The 13,097-nt window shown below is 48.9% G+C and overlaps 2 protein-coding genes and 1 long non-coding RNA gene across 3 annotated transcripts; 2 read left to right on the top strand and 1 right to left on the bottom strand.

The window, feature by feature from the left end:
* Nucleotides 1–201: 201 nt before the first annotated feature.
* On the bottom strand, nucleotides 202–2,627 carry LOC119311354 (protein POLLENLESS 3-LIKE 2-like). The gene is made up of 4 exons (XM_037586996.1): nucleotides 2,288–2,627; nucleotides 1,973–2,185; nucleotides 1,721–1,876; nucleotides 202–1,594 (listed from the first exon to the last, which is right to left on the bottom strand). Exons 1-4 carry the CDS (start codon nucleotides 2,498–2,500, stop codon nucleotides 554–556), a joined length of 1,623 nt encoding a protein of 540 aa, XP_037442893.1. The 5' UTR covers nucleotides 2,501–2,627; the 3' UTR covers nucleotides 202–553.
* A 511-nt stretch (nucleotides 2,628–3,138) lies between these two features.
* Nucleotides 3,139–6,896, top strand: LOC119311353. Its single transcript, XR_005151015.1, has 8 exons — nucleotides 3,139–3,252; nucleotides 3,353–3,424; nucleotides 3,564–3,657; nucleotides 3,819–3,911; nucleotides 4,059–4,151; nucleotides 4,852–4,925; nucleotides 5,224–5,317; nucleotides 5,889–6,896. It is a non-coding gene; the product is annotated as an uncharacterized LOC119311353 (long non-coding RNA).
* Nucleotides 6,897–10,753: 3,857 nt separating this feature from the next.
* LOC119311352 (myb-related protein Hv1-like) lies at nucleotides 10,754–12,171 on the top strand. Its single transcript, XM_037586995.1, has 2 exons — nucleotides 10,754–11,237; nucleotides 11,364–12,171. The coding sequence occupies exons 1-2, from the start codon at nucleotides 10,975–10,977 to the stop codon at nucleotides 11,890–11,892; spliced, it is 792 nt and encodes a 263-aa protein (XP_037442892.1). The 5' UTR covers nucleotides 10,754–10,974; the 3' UTR covers nucleotides 11,893–12,171.
* The last annotated feature ends 926 nt before the right edge of the window (nucleotides 12,172–13,097 follow it).

Here is a 13,097-nt window from a genome sequence, read left to right as displayed (position 1 = left end):
CCCACCAAAAAGGTTGCCTGAACTTGGGCCTCGGTGGTGACGATCTTTAAACACTGATGAATATCGATATCCAGAGCAAAAGGGAGATGCAATCAAGCTAAATTTCTGATCGATCTTTCAGCTGAACATTTCTGAATGAGTGACAGTCAAACAGAACTTACATTGTCAGATATCGATATCAAGAGCAAAGCAACAGATATATATGATCGAGATGCAATCAGGTAACTTTGTTATTTGAGCTTTGAAGTGATTATCGAAATCAACTTCTGTTACAAGCAACATCAGGAGGAAACACACTCCTGCCAATGTTATTTTGAGTGTGTTACAAAAAAAAAATTAAAATCAACGAATCAGCAGCAAACTAAAAAAAAAACAAGTCGAGCGGTAATGTCGATCGATCCCTCCCTATTTCAATTTTTAACTTAAAAATAAAGCCGCGATGCAGAAACTCCCAGGAGAACAAGCTCATCTCCTTCGCAGCGTCGCCACCTCCTCCTCTTCGGTTGTGTGAGCAGCAGAAAAGAAAACCAAAACCAAGCCTCGCCGTCGGTCATCAGAGAGCGTTGAGCGTCTGCGTGATGTCCTGGAAGATCCTCAGCCTCTTCCCCACCTTCTCCTTCACCGCCGCCGGGCTGGTGTCGCAGCAGCTCGCCGGAGCTAGAGGCGCCTTTGCTGACGGCTTGCAGTTCTCGTCGTCGGCGAGGACCGGGGCCAGGACCGACGCCACCAGGGCCTCGTCGAACGCGCTGTGGTCGGGCAGCTCCGGCCACCTCTCCTCGGCGGTGAGCGACTTCCTCCGGCCGTTGTTGTTGCTGTCGTCCTGGTTCTTGTCGGCCCCCTTCTTGTTGCTGCTCTGCTCCTCCTTGGTCTTCTCCCCGGCTGCAGCCGCGGCGGCTGCCTTGTCCATGGCGGTGCCGGACCGCGTCCTCTTCAGGTTGCCCATGGGATCGTGATGCATCTGCGACGGAGGCTTCTGCTGCGGCTGCGGCAGCTGCTGCTGGCGCGGCGCGTTCTGCTGTGGCTTGGCAGCCAGCGGCGGCATGCGATGCGAGTAGAATGGCTGCGCGTCGATGTTGAGGTTGGCCTGCTGCTGCTGCAACGCGGCGGCCATCTTCTTGCCCGCGGCTGCGGCGGCGGCGCCGGGGCCGGCGTTGTTCTCGTCGGCGAAGCTGTCGCGCGGCTGCTGCGGGGCCGGCGGGGGCAGCAGGTGGTCGATGCACGGCTGCGGCTGCCAGATGCTGGAGGAGGAGCCGAGCATGAGCGCGTCGAAGAGCCACTTCTTGTCGACGAGGTTGTCGCCAATGGCGCCGGCCCAGCCCGGGCGGCCGACGAGCTTGACCTCGAGGTCGCGGAGCATCTCCTGCGCGCGCTCGTAGGCCTTGAGGTGGGAGTCGGCGCCGCGCAGGCCGTCGACGCCGGCGGGGCGCACCTGCTTGAGCACGTCCTTGGCCTCCAGCACCCGGCCCTGCTTCATGAGGCAGATCCCCAGGTTGCACATCTTGTTGTTGTCCGGGCCGATGACCAGCGCCCGCCGGTACGCCCCCTCCGCCTCCGTGTAGTTTTCCTTCTGCATCAGCGCCCACCCCAGGTTGCCCTGCGCCAGCACAACCCAATCGAGTTAATTAATGTCACCATTGATTCTTACCATATCGGGCCGGCGGCTCGACCTCGATCTGAACTGGATTTGAAATTTTGAATGGAAGGAGAGAGAGGGACTTACGAGGAGCCTGGTGGCCTCCTGCTCGAGGGTGACCTGGAACTTGCGGCCCTGGGAGCGGGCCGTCTTGGTGCGCTTGCCGTTGAAGGCGTGGCCCTGGTGGATGAGCTGCAGCTTGTGCTTGAGCAGCGAGATCTGGTCGTCCAGCCGCCCGCACCTCTGTCGGATCGGATTAAAATATTGAGTTGCCATCCCAACGGATCTACTGTACTAACGGATTTGAAATTTGAACTTTGAAAAGGAAAAGCGTGCTACCTTGTAGAGGTCGAGGAGGATGTTGTCGAGCGACTCCTGCGCCTGGTCAGAGCAGCGGACGCGGAGCGACTTGATGGCCTCGATGGCCTCCTCGGCGCGGTTCTGCTGCTTCATCACGATGGCCATGTCCTTGAGCGCGCTGTCCACGCGGTCGCCGGCGTTGATGGCGCCCCAGAACAGCGCAATCGCCTTCTCCGGGTCCTTGTCCACAAGCTGCCATCCATCCATTACAACCACCGTCAGCCCCGGCCATCAGCAAATTCAAATCGCAGACAGAAAAGAAAAAAAACAAAAAGCTCCTGTACAAGGACGCACCTGGACGCGCTTGGCGCGGACGTAGGGGGTGTCGCCGACGGGGACCTTGTGGGCGACGTGGAAGGAGTCGGAGTGCGTGCGCAGCATGGAGACCGCCGCCGGCTTGACGGGGGAGCAGGGCGCGGACTTGGTCGGCCGGAGCACCCCGCCCACGCCGCCAACGCCGCCGCCGCCGGCGAGCCACTGGTCGAGCTGGTGGTGCTGGTGCATCATGGAGGCGCCCTGGACCGGATCAGATCTCCCCCGCGAGGACGGATTTGAATCGGAAGGCGAGGGCGGAGGGGGGCGGCGCAGGGGAGGGGAGGAAGCGGACGAACGCTTTGGGGGAGGGAGGGTGGCATTGGATTCCATTACCAACGATTTATATACGAATTGTCCGACCGTTGGAGGATTAGGCTAGCCGTTCGGGGAACTAGCCGTTGGGGTCCTCTCGGCCGGGCCGGATGGGCCGTGATTACGAATGGCTTATCTTAACCAACATCAGCACAGGCCGGGCCCAGCTGGCAGGCCGCGGTTCCTTCTCCTTCGCGTGTCCTTCGAATCTGTGAGACCGCCTCGCCTCGCCTCGTTCTAAAAAAAAATTGTCTCAAAAAAAATCTAAAAAGAAAAATAGACCGCCTCGCCTCGTCGGCGCCGGGCGCTGTAGCAGCCGGTCGCTGCCTCCGCCTCCGCCGCGAGCTGCCTCGGTTTCGCGTGCCGTGGTTCGCGTCCGCCGCCGTTGCGCTGCGGAGGCTGCGGGATGTGCCTTGTTTGTGTCACGGTGGGCGCCGTTTTGGCCTTGTACTGTTGGCCGCGGCCGTTTGACGCTGACCCGTCAGGTGTTCGACGGAATGCCCAAGTGCAGCAAGGCTGTGCGATCACGTTTTCCAGATGCCAAGCTGTAATGCAATGGCAAATGGATGTTTGAGTGGGTGTTCTTTGCCGCTGAAAGGGGCCACGCCGCATGATTGTGCAACTATGCAGCGGTGAGTTGGTTGCACGCACACAACCGTGAGGAGGGCTGAGCTGATGCGCCGATGAGCATGAGTGTGAGACGTACTGAATGTTCAGTTATGTTGGTTGCAGGGTGTCTCCCAATCGGAATAACGCGTGCGGATTCGGATCCGGATTGACTGACTGGCTCAAAGCGCGTGAGATGTAAGTGGTACAAACTTTAATTACGATCACCTGTGCCGTTCCGTTAGATTCTGGTAACGTAAATCTTGGTCTGCTCAGCAATAATGGTGTCATATACGACGAGTGTCAAGTGCTGCATATTCAGTTATGTTGATTGCAGGCGTTTCCGTATAGAAATAACATGTGCGAAGATGGAAACCGAAGATGGCTGGCTCAAACCGCGTGAGCCGGAAAAGGCATTAACTTTGCACCATGTAAGTGCTACAAACTTTTTCTATGCTCACCTGTGCCGTTCCGTAACTTCCGTAATCCGTTAGCCTCTGGTAATGTAAATCTTGATCTGCTCAGCAATAATTGTGTCTCTCGTATACCTTGAGTGTCAAGTGTGCTGAATCTTCAGTTATGCTGATTGTAGGCCGTTTCCGTAACGGAATAACGCTTGCGAAACCTGATCGGGGTTGAGTGGCGCAAACCGAGTGAGCCAGAAAAGGCATTTTAATGGCAGCCTGTAAGTGGTAGAAACTTTAATTATGCTCATCTGTGCCATTCCGTTAGACTCTGGTAATGTAAATCTTGATCTGCTCTGCAATTTTGGTGTATGTCGTGTATACGATGAGTATCAAGTGTGTTGAATGTTCAGTTATGCTGATTGCAGGGAATATTGGTGTCGGAATAACACGTGCGAAGCTGGATTGGGGATGAGCGGAGCAAATCGCGTGAGCCGGAAAAGGCATTCACTTTGCACCCTGTAAGTGCTACAAACTTTAATTATGCTCATCTGTGCCGTTCCATTAGACTCTGGTAACGTAACTCTTGATCTGCTCTGCAATAACGGTCTTGTGTCGTATACGACAAAATGTGGTTTTACACCATTTTGTTTATCTCCTCAGTGCTTTAATACGAACTTATTGCATCTGATTGGATGGGTTAGCATATAATGGATCTCATCAGGCTCTTTCGTCGCCATGTATAAGACTAAAACTCGACCGACAGGAACTAGAAATCTTCACGAGTGTTAGGCGTACTGAAATCTTTGGTTATTCTTATTGCATGGCGTTTCTGTATTGGAATAACACGTGCGAAGCCGGATTGTGGATGACTAGCGCAAAGCTCGTGAGACGGAGAAGGCATTAACTTTGCAGCGTGCAAGTGGTACAAACTTTAATTATGCTCGACTGTGCTGTTCCGTTAGACTCTGGTAATGTAAACACTTTATCTGCTCTGCGATAATGGTGTTGTGTCGTATACGATGAAGTGTGGCTTTACACTGTTTTGTTTTCTTCATTTGTTCGTTATGAATTTGTTGCATCCGGTCCGATGGTTTAGCATATAGGATTCACATCAGGCTCTTTTGTCATCATGTATAAGGAAAGAAAACTCGACTGACAGGAACTGGAAATCTTCATGAGTGTTAGGCGTACTGAATTCTGCGGTAATGCTTATTGCAGGGCGTTTCCGAAGCTGAATTGGGGATAAGTGGCACAAACCACGTGAGCTGGAAAAGGCATTAACTTTGCAGCTTGTAAGTGATACAAACTTTAATTATGCTCATTTATGCCATTCTGTTAGACTCTGGTAACGTAACTCCTGATCTGCTCTGCAATAATGCTCTCGTGTCGTATACGGTGAAGTGTGGTTTTGCATGTTTTTGTTTATCCTCATTGGATGAATACGACCTTATTACATCTGATCTGATGGGTTAGCATATAACCGATCATCAGGCTTTCGTCGCCATGTATAAGACTAAAACTCGACCAACGGGAACTAGAAATCTCCCCGAATGTTAGGCATACTGAAATCTTTGGTTATGCTTATTGCAGGGTGTTTCCGTATCAGAATAACACGTGCGAAGCCAGATTGGGGATGACTGGCGAAAAGCTCGTGAGCTGGAAAAGGCATTAAATTTTGCAACATGTAAGTGGTACAAACTTTAATTATCCTCGACTGCGCCGTTCCGTTAGACTCTGGTAATGTAACTTTTTATCTGCTCTGCATAATGTTGTCATTTCGTATGCGATGGTGTGGTTTTACACAGTTTTGCTTTCTTCCTCATTGGTTGAGTATGAATTTGTTGCATCTGGCCTGATGGCTTAGCATATAAGGATTTCCATCAGGCTCTTTTGTCGCCATTTATTAGGAAAAAAAGAAAAACTCAACCGGGAGCAACACCTGGGTGGGCTGGGAAGGCACTCGTGCCTCTAACTTACTGAGTGGCACTCATTTGTCGTAGCCATGTATAAGAATTTCACTGTTCTATGAAACTCGTTTTCATGATACAGTTGTAGCTCTAGAGTCATCTATGTGCACCAAAATCTCTGAGCAAGTTGCATGTATTATGTTTGTGTTGGATTTGTATGCCTGACATGACTGATGTGATGTAGACATGTTGACAACCCTGATACAGTGCTAAATAGCCTATGAAGTTAATGATTTAATGCACATTAAAGTTAGGTTCAGCATGGGTATGTATTTATTGTTTTTGCAGGGTGGCGCTTGCTGGTATTCTGTACCATAGCGATGGCTTTAACTCCGCCTTTGACCCGTCGTATGGAGAGTATGGATGTCACAGAAAAGGAGCAACGTTTTCGTATTCTGTTCCGTTATCATCCTAATATAGTCATTGACATTTCATATTGTTTTTCTCTTAAAACTTTCCCCTGGATCACTAGGTTATATACAGATGTTGTTAAAAAGATACAAAAGCAGAAACTTAGTATCACTCTCATCATCACTTTGCCTCGATAAAATTATCAGAAAGATGCCTTAAGTGACATCTGACATTTGCAAGGCCTTAAATATGCAATTTGGTACATTTTAGTTGCAATTACAACCCTGTTAATATTGATACTACCTTTAATCTATGATCCATGGATCTTTTGCTCAGGACTCGAGACATTTTGGACATGTTTCTAAGATTTTTTTTATTGAAAGGTTCAAAAGCATTGCATGTTTGTTCTTTTTGTCTGTTAGGTCTTACGAGAAATTGTGCTTTCTGTAAATTTATTATATTTGTTCAAAGTAACGAACCACCTATCTCTTAATAGTATGGTCAGGCAAGAATAATGATAGACCGTCTCTCAATTGAATTGAGATGATAAGTGTTTGGAGGAGCTGGATGCACAGAAATGAAGGCAGTCGTCAAATTGGATAAGGATTATGCGAACCAAATTATGTCCATGCCACTGTAAAGTTCCTGAACTTTTGGTCTCAAATCATTGCGTGATTATTATTTCCGGTATTTCTTATGGGTATCTCCGGGGGCCCTCCATTATTCAACACGAATCATACCATGCAGCTGAAATAAATACTATGTATTTTATTTACTATAAGTAGATTAGAAGGTCCACCTATACTCAACTCAAAATGAGTTGGTCTAGCAGTAGTTAATAAAGGACAATTGACTAACAGGCAAGGGTGGCATATGTGTATTATTTGTATTAGCTTGCAGATGTATCAACCTGACCAAACATTTGGATGTAGCTAAATCTGTAGATCTGGGGTATTAGTTTAATGTTGTTTCAGACCTTTAGTTTCAATTGGTTATACTACTCTGTTTAAATCTAAGTTGTAATTGTAATCTTGACCTTTTGATGCAACTTACCATTCAATGTCACATACTATTAGCCAGTGGTATACAGTAATTTGACATGATACACTGCTTGCACATGTAATTTGACACTAGTTCTCCACGAACTCAAATCGAGTCCATGGAGTTTTGATGGCTTCTTTCTCTGCAGAAAGCCACAATCAGTGGAAGCTGCAGGGATATTTGATGCCAACTTTCATGATAGAAGCACTGACAAAAAGGAACTCAGAAACCACTGTAAGCATGAATAATTTCTAACCTGTAGTCTAATACTCTTATGTCGATTTATACATGAAGCGCTTTTAAGAGTGGAAAATTGATAGTTAGTGCTCTAGAGCAACAAGCACTAGGCATGTTGAGTTCTTATAAATATAGGTTACTGTCGAAGTATGTGGACTGCCCACCTTTTCTAAAAAGATGAACTTTCGAGTAAACTAACTGTTTCATGGGAAAACATGCTGTTGCGGGTCACGGTAAACCTCATGGTTTCTTTCACGAGTCCAAAGATGTGACGCATGATGATCAGGATCTCTTTATGCCTTCATTCAAATGACAAAAGCATTGTGTCTGCTGACTTTTGTTTGACCTGTCATTTGGCGCTATGAACATTGGTCTAGGACAGTGGGACTAGATAGTATTTTTTTTTCTACCCCTGATATTTTAGTTGTTTGAAGACAGTCAAAGTCTCTGGTAGTGGAGGACTAGTGTTGGAAGGTTTTCTTGTCTGTTCAACGAACAATCATCCGCGTGAAGGCTGAAACACCATGTGTTGTGGCCAGAAGAGCACATATTCAATGATTCTGGGGGCAAATGGAAAAGTAGTCACTTGCTTCGCCGAATTCCTGACTGACCAACCCAATTCTTGCGTTTGCAGTATTACACTACTTGCCTGCTTGGTAAAACCAGAGTTCACTAGCTAAAGGGCGAAAGGAAACTGGTAGCCTGCTAGTAGCTAATGAATTTGGGTTGAAGTCGTGGAGACCAACACCACACCTAACCTAATAATAGCCGATTGGATGGAAGAATGGAAGGACTGGTAGGTAGGAGGAGGATGCCATGGGGAGTTTGGAGCTTTATGCAGGCATATAAGGGGCATGTAGGTAGGAGGAAACAAAGAGGGGGTTGGGGGAGAGGAGTCATGGATAAGTGCTGTTAGTGCTTGCGCCATGTGGTGTGGGGGCTGCCTAAATGGCCTTGGCCATGCCTCCCTGGAAGAGATAACAGCAAAAGAGCGGCCTAGACCTACCTCTCTCCTTACCTTCTTCTTTCCCTCCCCCCTAACCTATAACTGTCCAGCTTGCAGAATGGAGGATTCTTCCACCACAAGTGCGTGGTGCTAAGAAGTGGAAGGTAGAGCTACTGCACATAACCAGACACCACTCCTCAACCAGACAACTAGGAACTATTTCCCTACCTTCCTCTTGCCGGCCTTCATGCTTTCTAGAACTAATGCCTACAATTTAACAACTAAAGGGCCATGCTTTATGGGTTTTGTTTAGGGAACAGGGATTGCACTCTTTTTGCCAGTCAGGGTCTGATTATGGTACAACAGAGATGGTTTAGTTGATTAATTTGATGCACCAAAAGAATAGCTATTTGAGTTTATTAAATCTGTGTGTAACAAAATGGTAGGGCGCTGAACTTGATTTATGGCCAACTAGCTTATCATGCAATAAAGCAGTTTGGTGTCTGATAACCTGACTTTCTGGTTTGCATTGCATGGTAGGCAAATTGGTACATGCACCGGTACTGCTCTGTTGAGATGCAGCTATTTTCAAAAGAATCCTATTATTATAGATTTAGCTTTCAGCCTTGTGCTGAAAAGTGATACAAACCATCCCCTAACATGTCGGCTTGAAAATAATAGAAATTTGGAGTTAGATCTGGAGGTGTAATCACCGAATTCTTGCAACAAAGGAATTATGGGGCAATATAGGAAGCATGGACATTTCAAGTAGAGGACCATTGTGGAGTGTGAAGTCCCAATCATTCTGGCCCCAACTGAAGCAAATGGTTTGGGATATTTCCCTCTCCTTGCACCCAACCAACGATGGTCCATAGTTTGGTAACCATCCCAAAAGAATATATTAGGTAGGCAAATATTATGTAAGCGCATCTGGATTTCATCATGGACTTGTAAGTTGCTCCTAACATGGAACAGTTAATGGTCCACCTCAGCAAGTCATAGTTTCATCTGCATCCTCAGAATGCTATGCCCACAGCCTTCATTACCGCGGAGGATGAACCCTATTCTGTAGAAAATTCAGCATGTTCATATTAATCTACATTCTACATGAGCCAACGGCAAAGCACATGTTGCGGAAGTCGAATAAGTCGTGCTCATAATTGATGGTGTCCTTATTAAGCATCACTGATAACGTTATCTTTTGCCATGTGGATTAGCGTATACTCTATTGCCATGTGGATTAGCATATATAAATACGGTATCAAGAAGATCTGGCTTGCTACAGAAAGAAAGAAATAACAGGAAGCAGTTGCAGGACTAGCAAGTTTGGTGAATTTTTTTAATTTAGGGTTGACCAAGCAGCTCAACTAACCAATACTAGAGTACAAAACAGAAATGTTGTATATGAAAGTAGTTTCATCGGACTATCGGCAAATGGCAAAAGCTATGATTGTGCAAGCAGACCATACTAGTAGGCAAAAACAAAGAAAAAAGACGGTGGGTGGGCAAAAGAAAATCCGTTTGAGCAGCGCCGGATACCTGTTCCGCCTCATCCTGTTTTATTATTGAAGAATAAACAAGGAAAAAAGGGGGTGTATGATGAGGGAGCATCCTTTTGTTAATACCTCATCCAGTTTGCATTATGCACATTGGCTTGTTAATTCAAGAAATGGTAAGATGATTGGGGCTCGTGAGATCAGGGCTGTGTTTTTTTTAAAGTATACATGAATGATCCGTCTACAACTAATACTCTGTCCTAGTATACAATACAGATCATCTTCATGTCGACATGATTGTGTTGGAGAATCAAAACAGCCCCCCATAGTCCATAGGCGACACCATGTAGGACACACGAATTGCACTGCATCTGGGTCACAACTCACAACTCACAGGAGGTCCTAGAAAATGGCTCGGGGAATAGTCTCCAACGTGGCACATATTCTTTCGTCTAAATAAAATTCTTGGCAGACAAATCATCATTGAGTTTGTGTCTTACAAAAAGATTGGGGTTCTATATCCGATCTCGGTGATCGTCGATGCGGATAATTTACTTGTAGATTGAACGGGTTCAACACCCTGGCCCTGAGTTTTGTGTGTGTTCCACGAGGAGTTTTTAGGCAGGGAGGGCAGCATCAAGGGAAAGAGAGTGGGAGGGGAGATTGGGTGAACCTAATAATCCCCCACAAATAAATTAGGAAGAGGGACGCGTCACGGGTGGATGCGGTTAGTTAGCTGTTAAAACCGAACGAACGAACGCGCCAAGAGGGTAGGCAGGGGGAGCGGGAGCTTACCTCACTTTACACCAACCTGTGAGGCTTGTGAATCGGGCAAGTAGGCAGGCAGGCAAATGGAGCTGAGCTGAGCCTTGTGTGTCCTGTGCCCTGTGGCTGGCTGTGTCATTGTTGCCTTTCTATCTTCCTCTTTTTGTGTGTGTAATAAACTGGTAAACAAACCGGTGGGGTGGTGAGTTGAGGTGAGGTCATGACCTGGGGGAGAGGGAGGGAGAGGGAGGGGGAGGCCTACCAGTGCTACCAGTACCAGCCTAACCTTTTTCCCACCAACTCAGCCTCTAGAAGACCTTCTTCCCCGATCCAGTCAAGTGCAGTGCCGCCTATAAAGATCCGAGCCTCCGACTCACCCACCCCTCCCCGTAGCACTAGCCCCCAACAACAACAACAGCAGCACCAACTTCCACTCCTGCAAACCCAACCCAACCCAACCCAACCCACCACCGAGCACAAGAAAAGGAGAAGGAAGGTGTGTCATCGGCGGCGGCGCACCATCTAAAGAGATAGCGAGATGGGGAGGTCGCCGTGCTGCGAGAAGGCGCACACCAACAAGGGCGCCTGGACCAAGGAGGAGGACGACCGGCTCACCGCCTACATCAAGGCGCACGGCGAGGGCTGCTGGCGCTCCCTGCCCAAGGCCGCCGGGCTGCTCCGCTGCGGCAAGAGCTGCCGCCTCCGCTGGATCAACTACCTCCGCCCCGACCTCAAGCGCGGCAACTTCAGCGACGAGGAGGACGAGCTCATCATCAAGCTCCACAGCCTCCTGGGCAACAAGTACGTCCATCGTCTAATCCATAGCATATATAGCTCCAATGAACGAACGATCCTCTGTTCTGCTCTACATGCATGGCCTTGTAAAAGCATAGCTCTGACAGTATTGTTTCTGTTTGACGAACGCAGATGGTCCCTGATAGCCGGGAGACTGCCGGGGAGGACGGACAACGAGATCAAGAACTACTGGAACACGCACATCAGGAGGAAGCTCACGAGCCGGGGGATCGACCCGGTGACCCACCGGGCGATCAACAGCGACCACGCCGCGTCCAACATCACCATATCGTTTGAGGCGGCGCAGAGGGACGACAAGGGCGCCGTGTTCCGGCGAGACGCCGAGCCCACCAAGGTAGCGGCAGCGGCAGCGGCGATCACCCACGTCGACCACCATCACCGTAGCAACCCCCACCACCAGATGGAGTGGGGCCAGGGGAAGCCGCTCAAGTGCCCGGACCTGAACCTGGACCTCTGCATCAGCCCCCCGTCCCACGAGGACCCCATGGTGGACACCAAGCCCGTGGTGAAGAGGGAGGCCGTCGTGGGCCTCTGCTTCAGCTGCAGCATGGGGCTCCCCAGGAGCGCGGACTGCAAGTGCAGCAGCTTCATGGGGCTCCGGACCGCCATGCTCGACTTCAGAAGCATCGAGATGAAATGAGCAGAGCAGAGCACCCCCTCCTCCCTGCTCCTCTCCCTCTCTCCTGTGACTCTTGGATATTGGTTTAGCCTGTAGGTGAAAAAATTACAGCGAGTGAAAGAGAGACAAGAAGAAGGGTGAGGATGATCTTGTGTTTCGCCAAGATCATCTCCCTCTTCTCCTCCCCCCGCTGCTCTCTTAGTTGCTCCATTTTGTTTGTCCCGTTGTAAAAAACATTACCGTTTGACTGATCATGAGCAATAATACTCTGGTGCTGGCTGGCTCACTGTATAAATTACAGCAGTGCTTTCAAGAAAGTGTAATAATAATATGAAGGTGAGAATTCTTTTTGGCAGGAGAGGAGAGGAGTCTGTCCAGATGGCCAGATTCAGTGTGCCCCGTGTGGGCGTTGATCTCGAGACCGGGGCACTGGACCGGCCAGAAGCAGGCCCTGAGCGCGTGGGCGCATGTGAGCGTTGCCTAATCCTGCATCCACGGCAAAGGCAGCGGCTCGTGACACGCTTTGCGACCTGCTTTCTTTTCGACGCCCTTGGGGTGGCTACATACATACATACATAACCCTTTTTTTTCCCAGCCAAAAAAATAGAAACCTTCTCTAGCCTTGGGTCGTGATTGATTGATTTAAGAAACAAAAGTAATTTGCTCTTCGCATATCCACACGCAAGTGGTTAAAGTTAAGACCGTACGTGTGTGTATCTGAAACCCCGCAAAAAAAAAAAAGGGCCTGTTTATTCAGGGAGAAGGTGGTGACGGCATTAGTATAGGAGAATCATGGTTACTGCCGTTAATGGACGAGCGGCTAACCACGGCGAGAAAGAAGGAAGGTAGCACTAGGACAGGAAGGTGACAAGGGGACATGGGAAGCATTTTAATATTGGGCTTGCGAGTTAGGTAAGCCCACCTCCACCTCTTCTATCTAATCTACTAAAGAGTAGTAATAATAACATACATTTTCTATTTTCCTATTGGGCATCGGGCAACCAACAACTCACTCACTCGCCGAGTCCAGTCAGCAGCACCGCCTCATCATCATCCGCAGTCGGGTCGGGTCGAGTCGAGTCGAGTCTCCTGGCGAGGCGATGGGCCGGGGCCGCACCAGGTAGAAAGGCAGCGGGTTTTGGACGGATTCTGGCTGCGTGGGTGGGTGGGCAACTTGCGCCGCCGTGCTCCTCCGTTATGAATGAACGAACGGCGGCGTTGGTGAA

Source organism: Triticum dicoccoides, chromosome 5B (genome assembly GCF_002162155.2).
Source record: "Triticum dicoccoides isolate Atlit2015 ecotype Zavitan chromosome 5B, WEW_v2.0, whole genome shotgun sequence".
Lineage (NCBI taxonomy): Eukaryota > Viridiplantae > Streptophyta > Magnoliopsida > Poales > Poaceae > Triticum > Triticum dicoccoides.
The sequence above is the reverse complement of the archived record's forward strand: the minus strand, read 5'-3'. Positions and strand labels throughout refer to the sequence as shown.